The 8,578-nt window shown below is 35.8% G+C and overlaps 1 protein-coding gene across 1 annotated transcript; it reads left to right on the top strand.

Moving 5' to 3' along the window:
* Nucleotides 1-65: 65 nt before the first annotated feature.
* On the top strand, nt 66-7,691 carry LOC141287157 (BOLA class I histocompatibility antigen, alpha chain BL3-7-like). Its single transcript, XM_073819293.1, has 8 exons — nt 66-751; nt 3,154-3,408; nt 3,529-3,801; nt 3,989-4,279; nt 4,426-4,545; nt 4,704-4,748; nt 4,926-7,482; nt 7,647-7,691. Exons 2-7 carry the CDS (start codon nt 3,168-3,170, stop codon nt 4,946-4,948), a joined length of 993 nt encoding a protein of 330 aa, XP_073675394.1. The 5' UTR covers nt 66-751; nt 3,154-3,167; the 3' UTR covers nt 4,949-7,482; nt 7,647-7,691.
* Nucleotides 7,692-8,578: the final 887 nt, after the last annotated feature.

Raw genomic sequence — 8,578 nt, 5'->3', positions numbered from 1 at the left:
GGTCCTTTGTAGGTCTTAAAATTTGGAAAATAAATCCTCAGATAAACGTCATCACATGACATATCACACAGTGTCATTATTTATTTAAAAAAATAAAATTTGAAAAATACAGCCAAGAGGAAATGTCTATGTGTGACAAAGTTAGGACACCCTGAGTCAATTGTCTGTAGATCCACTTTTACCAGCAATAACTTGAAGCATTCATTTCTGTGTGACTTTATCAGTCTCTCACATTGTTCTGGAGGAATTTTGGACCACTCTTTTTTCCAATGTTGCTCCAGCTTATTAAAGAACTGTATGTAAGAAATTTATTTCAGTTAATCATAAAATGGCCCTGACTTGTCACTAGACATTAAGAAATCATGTTAATTTAAAATACTTATATCACTGACAACAGTGGTCCGGCCAGGATATTGTCATTTAAAAGTGAAAGTTGCAGCCTACAACTGATGTTATTGTTGTCATGTTGTGTTTTGGTCTGAGGCGCCACCCTCCAGCTATCTACCAATCACGAAGTCAGTAGAGTTTCGTCATCTGGGTTGCCAGCTCTGCTAGTTACAGCTGCAGCTACGAACGTGTCGGATGAAACATGTATAACGTTACGAAACCTAAAAGACCTCGAAATATGTCGTGACAAAGTCCGAAATAAAACAAGGATTTGTATAGGAGATGCCTTTGAAAGATGGACACGGCTGAAAACGGAGAAGAATTTGAAGACAGACGCCAGCATTGCTAATTTTCTCCTGGACAGGTACGATTCATCTATGTTTGGCTAACTTTGCTTCCGTACAAAGTGGATTTTCCACGGTCGCCCGTGCTAAATGCATTCATAAAAAGCTTTATATCACACCACTAGCAGGGTATGAAAACAATCTATGTTCTGACTGAAATGTGGTATTACAGTACATCTTTACGAAATATTTGGCCATTAGTACATTTTTGCGGTACATAATTACTTCGCAAAACATCTCTCGTGAAGCATATACATAATTAACAGAAGAAAAAAAAAATTACTGTGTAGGACTCGTCACTTGCCATTGGAAGCTCCTTGTAGCAGCCTACGTTCCTGCTGGATCCTGCAGCTTAGCTGGCAACCTCGAGTCAGGGGGGAGGGGGAGGAGATACACTGTTCTACAGTATTTTTAAAGTGATTGCAGTACCAGTTTTGGCCACAATCCTACATAGATCCTTTAAGGTTTGTAGGCATTTGCTTATGCACATCTCTCACCACAGCATTGGAGTCAGGATGAGCTCTGGACTTTGACTGGGCTTTTGCAACACCTTGATTCTTTTCTTTTCAGCCATTCTGTTGTAGATTTTCTGGTGTGCTTGGGATCATTGTCCTGTTGCATGACCCAATTTTGACCCAACTTTAGCTGTCAGACAGATGCCCTCACATTTGACTCGAGAATTCTTTGATATACAGAGGAGTTCATGACCGACTCAATAACTGTGAGGTGCCCAGATCCTGTGGCTACAAAACAAGCCCAAAATTATCAGCCCTCCTCCAGCATGCTTGTCTTTTGGTATGAGGTGTTTGTGCTGATATGCTCTTTAGGTTTTCACTAAACTTGGCGCTGTGCATTATAGCCAAACATCTCCACTTCGGTCTTGTCTGTTCAAAGGACATTATTCTAGAAGACTTGTTTTGTTCAGATGCAACTTTGCAGACCTAAACTGTGCTGCCATGTTTTTTTTATAGATAGAAGAGGCTTTCCTTTGCCAAGGCTTCTAAACATGCCATTTTTGTCCCATATTTTTCTAATGGTATTGTCATGAACTTTATCCTTTAACATGTTAACTGTGGTCTGTAGAGTCTGAGGTGTAGTTCTTGGGTTGTGTGCCATTTCTCTGAGCATTACACGGTCTGATCTTGGGGTGAATTTTCTGGGACGTCCACTCCTGGAAGGAGAGGTATCTGTTTTAAATGTCTTTCACTTGTGAATAAACAACAAATTGATTGGACATGGCCGTATTACTCTTCTCAGATTGATGGCAGCAACAAATGCTTCTCTAAGATGATTGCTGATTTCTTACCTCCTTGGCATTGTGTTAACACACACCTGAAGTCTCCAGACCAGCAAACTGCCAAAGCTTATGCTTTTATAGAGGCGCTCAAACTTGCTGATGATCAGTTAATCAAAGGTATTTGATTAGCAGTACTTGACTGTTATTTACCCTCTTTATTCAAATGTTAATAGTAAGGGTGTCCTAACTTTGTCACACATGGCTTTTCCATTTTAGCTTAATTTTTGTTCAATAAATACACGGTGCGATTTGTCATGTGTTGTTGTTCATCTGAGGTTTGGTTTTCCAAATTTTAAGACCAGCCAAGGACCAGATTTTTTTTATGATGTCCTGATACGGAAAACCTTGAAATTCAATAGAGTGTCCTAACTTTTTCACATGACTGTATATTATAGTCTTATCAGACCACAGGCCATGGTTCCAGTAATTCATGCTCTTGGACAGGTTGTCTTAAGCAAACTGTTTGCAGGCTTTCTTGTGAGCCAGCTTTAGATGAGGCTTCCCTCTGTGTTACACTCTTTAAAAAAAAGGTGCCAGGAAGAACCAAAAATGGTGTTTTGCGGCGATGCCATAGAGGAACCATTTTTGGACCTAATCAGAAGCTACAGAAACTGACCAGAACAGGGCAGAAAGTCAGATTTTTTGGGCTTAAGAAGGTGGATTGGTTTTCAGCTGCATTTATCACCATTATAACTTATGTTACATGGCTAACCTTCTGTGAGCAGGTTTTATTCTGTGTCAGAGATCGCAAACTGGACCAATCAAGCACAGTGACATATATCTGATGCAATAAAGCTACTCCCCCTGTATGTCTTGCTCCAAATTAAAGCAGTTCACAGTGAATTACAGTGAAAAATTGCCCACCTTTTGCTAATTATTTATTGTACGTATAACTGAATTATAAATATGTATAATATATTCATATAATTATTAGATTAATTTTTAAATGTTAGTGAGTCAAATATCTGATAAAGCAAATGACAAGTAACAAAAAAAAAGTTAATTTATTGTATTCATATTTGACCACTCTGTTTACTTAGATGTGATCAGGAATGTGTAGTTGTATATGTAGTGTTATAATTTAGGCCACACTAATATTATATGTTTGTTTTTGTGTATTCACAGGTTCTCACTCACTGATGGCTTTGGCAACATATATAGTTGGACAAACACCATTTCCTGAGTTCAGTGTTGTGCTGAAGTTGGATGATGTGCAAATATTATATTATGACTCAACCACATGGAAACCCGTCTATCGCTCTCACAGTGAATCAAAATACTATGATGAAGAGCTAAGTGATGCTGATACTGTATTTCATGTTATATATGATGATCTGAAGTATTTGGAATCCCATTATAATGCTCACTTAAATAAAACAGGTTAGTCCAAGGAACGAATGGATAATGCCACACAATACATTTCATAACAAATGTAGCATACAAAGCTTTTGAAATAGAAGTGGTAAAAGCTGCATGTTCCATTCATCCATTCATCTGCAGGTGTACATGTTACTCAGAGACTTGCTGGATGTGAATTAAACAATGATAAACCAGGTCCACTTCATTTCTGGGATGCTTTTAATGGGCAAAGCATTGGGGAGTTCACCTTTGACATGGAAAAAAAGGAAATCCAGAATAAACTGCTATGGGCAGCATGGGACAAAGCAACACAGCTTCAAGTAAAATTCCTACATCAAAATGTTTTTCATCCTGTTTGCATTAAAACCTTGCAGAGGTACCTGAACATGGAAAAGAACAATGTGATGAGAAAAGGTGAGTGAGTCAACCTGATTAACCGCAGTATATTTCAAATGAAAAAAGAACATTATCAACAAATATGAACCAGACAGCTGTGCTGACAGAAAGCATCAAATGCTTTTGAATGCTTTATGAATCATGATTATCATAACTGAATGACTGATGCAATGAACACAGTAACATTTCTCATTCCTCTCTGTAGTGAAACCCAGAGTGAGAATCTTGAGGAAGATGCTCCCAGACTCTCAAGGGCTTCAGATCAGCTGTCTGGCCACTGGTTTTTACTCCCGTCACATTAACCTTACCATTTTCAAAGATGGTCAGCCTGTGGATGATGAGCAGATCACAGGAGGAGAGATTCTGCCCAACGGAGATGGAACTTACCAGATGAGGAAGAGTTTGGTGATCAGTGAAGAAGAGCTACGTGAGGAGCATAAATACAACTGCACAATGAAGCGCCTCAATCTGGACAACAAACTGGACATTACATTTGGTAAAAAAAATTTGAGCTCAGGGACAACAAACTTTAAAATTTAGTGAAAGTAAAATTTAGTAATAAAAAAATAATACGATAACAGATTTACCTCTTTGTTTCAAAAAAGTTTATTCATAAATATTACTCATCTCATGTCTTTTCAGATGTGGATGAATTTGACCCAGGATCCTTCAGTCTGTCTGTAGTGATCAGTGTGCTGGTGTTCATGTGTGTGGCTCTCATCATTACTGCACTCATCATATGGAGGAAAAGACGAGCTGCTGGTAAATGTTTTTTACAGTCCAGTTAAATTCATCTAATTTTTAAAGAAAAAAAGAAACCAAACATCTGTTCCTTTGGAAACAATCTTCACCGAATGCATAAGTGGTATGATATTTCTGTAGTGTTATTCTTATCATTAAACTATGCAATTCTTATTTAGAACAAGGATCTGAGACATCACAGAGTGATTATTCACTTACGCCATGTGAGTAGGCCTTTTTATGAAGTTTTTACAATTTAATATTTAAAAGCTATATCTATTTAGCAACATTTAGATTTTAGATTAGATTTAGTTTGATTTGACATTTTACACAGATTCACATTTTAATTCAAGAAACTTCCTAGAAATTAAACAAAAGGATTTTTTTCTTCTTGATTTCAGCTTCTGCCCCTGATGAAAAGTGAAGCAAGTCAAGACAATACATATAAAACCTAAAATAGCATTTCTCAGCATTTGCTTGGAGGATTATTAAATGATGTGTCTTAGCTGTACCCTGCTGACCACCTCAAACATTTCTCTAGATTTTCTTATGACCTTGCATGACACAAAGTGTACCCGGTCTACCCTACATTTTCTGGTCCACCACATAATCCATTTTCATGCAAATCCCATAAGTGCAAATGTTGACTTCAGCCCTGTATGTGTCAGTCTTAATCTAGATGTATATATATTTTATTTTAAGTGGAAGTTATTCTCCTAAATAATGTAAATTTTGTTTCTTCATTGCTTCATTTCCACTTTAATACTTCATTTTAATGTGCTTCAAGAATATTTCAACAGCATTTTAGTTAATCAGAAATGCATTAGCATTACACTACTAATTTATTATAAAGCATTTTTTAAAATATTTAAAATGGTATAAAATGTACAAAAATCATTAAATATAAATGCTAACACACACACTGTCAGGATTTATAGACTGTTTTAGTCTGTTCCCCCTGTGGTTCTGTTGTTTTGGTTTATTCCTGTGTCTCCCCCTTTTGTTAAGTCTGCTTTGGTTTTTCCTTATGCCCATATTTGGGCTTCCCCATTGTTTCCTTGATTGTGTACACCTGTCTTGTTTAGTTGCCACTCCCCTTTACTTCTTCAACGTCCTCCCACAAATCCAGGGAGCAAACAGGCACGACCAAACTTTAAGACAGGACAAACTCAACTGGAACAAAAGACTATTTAAATAGAAGTAAATTACTTTTTTTTTTTTTTTTTACATTAAATCGTTAAATCGAAACATAAAAAAGAGTGTTTGATCATGTCCAAATACCCATTCAAATGTATTTAACCTTAAATATTACACTAAGTGTAATATAAATACTATATTAGAAAATGTTATCTTTTAAATGGCCAGGATCATTATTGAACATATTATTTAGTAAACTCCTCAAAATATTTACTAAATAGAACTGAACTATATATTACAATTATTTAATTGAATAAAAGTTACACTTAAGGTGTTTGGTCACATTTGACTGCCAAAAAGTATGAGAGCATATTATTTATTATGTCTCTTTATCACTCCCCAGAATAAAATGCGATTGTAAAGCGTATTCAGAGAAGTTATCAATACACAATCAATGCACATTATGTGTTAATAATTACTCGAAATTGCTGCAAATTTAGTAAAACTGCTGTCTATCCTACTTAAAACCATTCAAACACAGCGCGGAGTTGTTTGCTCCATGAACCACGTGACCGCGTGGCGGAGAGATCAAAGCGTGTCCCAACTCTGTTTCTCTATGGCTCTGGACATGCTGACTTTACTAATCAACAATTGGCTCTTTCATGAAGAAGGCGGGGCTTTGCGGCCATAATGAACGTTGCATTTTTCCCCATTCAAAACTTGGGTATTCTATAATTTTTGGTAATACGTTCTCCCTATAGTATGAAATTATCGGGTTGCGTCTCATTTCAGAGGCTCATTTAAGAAAAGTAACAGTTAAATTGCAAAGTAAAAGAGACATTACAGTATTTTAACACCCTAAGGAATCATTTTTATGGTTACTTATATTAAATTAAAACATTCTTAATGATGTTTGCAGCCTGAATGGTCATGTGACATTGTGTAGTGTAGACGGAGATCGTTTCTTAAACGCAGTGAAAATGCTAATGTAGACAAGCGTTTTCATTTTTTCAAAAGCCTTTAAAAACGAAAATGCACTAGTGTAAACAGTGCATTTTAATTAAATATTTTTCATTCATTTGAAGGTGTACATGTTTATCAGAGAGTCAGTGGATGTGAATTGTTGAACGATGATAAACCAGGTCTTCTAAAGACATGGGATGCTTTTGATGGACAACATGTGGCAAGGTACACCGTTGACATGGAAAAACATGATATTCAGACAAAATTAACATGGATTCCATGGGACCAACTAATAAAACTTCAAGTGAAAATTTTGCATGAAAATATATACCATCCTCTTTGCATTCATTTTTTGCGGCAGTACCTGAATCTGGAAAAAAAACAATGTGATGAGAAAAGGTGAGGGAATCAAGCTGAGCATAATTATGATAGAAAAAAGCATTAATTACAAATATGGACAGCAGTGCTGACAGAAAATGCATTTTTGAAAATAGGCCTTTGAATGTAATAAATGTTATAAACCTTGATAACAATAAATTAAAATCCAACAGTTTTGCAACAGTTACACTTTTTTTGTTGTTGTTCTGTATAGTGAAACCCGGAGTCAGACTCATGAGGAAGATGCTTCCAGACTCTCAAGGACATTATGTTTGGTAAAGAAAAATTAACAAACATTAATCATTCATTCATTGCTGCAAATCATTTGTCACTGTTCCAATGTCTGTCTGTCCTCAGATGTGGCTGAATGTGACCCGGGAGACTTTATTCAGTGTGTAGTTATCAGTGTGCTGCTGTTTATGTTGGCAGCTGCTCTCTTCATAACTCCACTCATCATATGGAGAAAGAGACGTGCTGCTGGTAAATGTTCTGTACAGTCCAAATTATTACATATAATGCTCAATTAGAAAAATGTACCAAACGTCATTCCTTAGAGACACTCTTTCAAAGTTCACCATATGTAGTTGTATGTTTCTATAGTGATACTCTTTATTCATTACGGTTTAACTGTCATTCTTATTCAGGACGTTGATCTGAAACACCACAGATTACATACTCCCCTGCTCCATGTGAGTACACTGTTTAATGCGCAAATATAAATTCAATAACTTTAATTTTCAGATTAATATTAACAACTTTCTAGAGCTGACAAAAAATGACTTTTTTTTCTTTTTATTTTAGCTTCCATGCAGGATTAAACATGAAAAGTGAGTCTATATGGCCACATTGTCAGGACAATATGTACAAAACTTGAACTCAGTATGCCATTGAAGTTTTGTTATAATACCATCACAATGATATTTGATTAAAAGGGCAAAGGAACATAATATAGGTACACAACAATAATAGACAATGTACAGTATGTAACAAAAACTAACCTGTGTGGCATGAAATCATATTATTGTTTAAGAACATTATCTCCTGCTGTATTACTGTTTGTCTTGTTGGTAGGTGATCTGTGTATTATTATTATTCAGCTCCTGAGTGGGCGGAAAATCTTTTAGAAAATTGTAACATTCGTTCGAAAAATGGCATTGCATTTTGATTCATGGAAAGATGGGAATGTAATAAAAATCCCAGTGAAACCATTGAATGAAAGTCCATTTTCCTAAAATGTTTTTTTCTACTATATGGGGTTCTCAATGGCCCATTGCCATCAACATCGATGTAGTATCGACATCGACAGTATATGAAAACGATTTGTAACATTTTAACGACATTAGATTAGGATATTTATATTTTATATTATACACTCTTAAAAATAAAGGTGTTTCATGATGCCATAGAAGAACCTTTTTTGTCTAAATGGTTTCTTGAAGAAGCCTTTAACATCTGAAGAACCTTTCTGTTTCACACAAGGTTCTTTGTGGCGAAATAAAGTTCTTCAGATTATAAAACGGTAAGAAAGAGATGGTTCTTTGAAGGTGCCAAAGAATGGAAAACTGTGTTTACCTTG

Source organism: Garra rufa, chromosome 15, assembly GCF_049309525.1.
Source record: "Garra rufa chromosome 15, GarRuf1.0, whole genome shotgun sequence".
Taxonomy (NCBI): Eukaryota; Metazoa; Chordata; class Actinopteri; order Cypriniformes; family Cyprinidae; genus Garra; species Garra rufa.
This window is presented reverse-complemented; position numbering and strand designations above follow the sequence as displayed.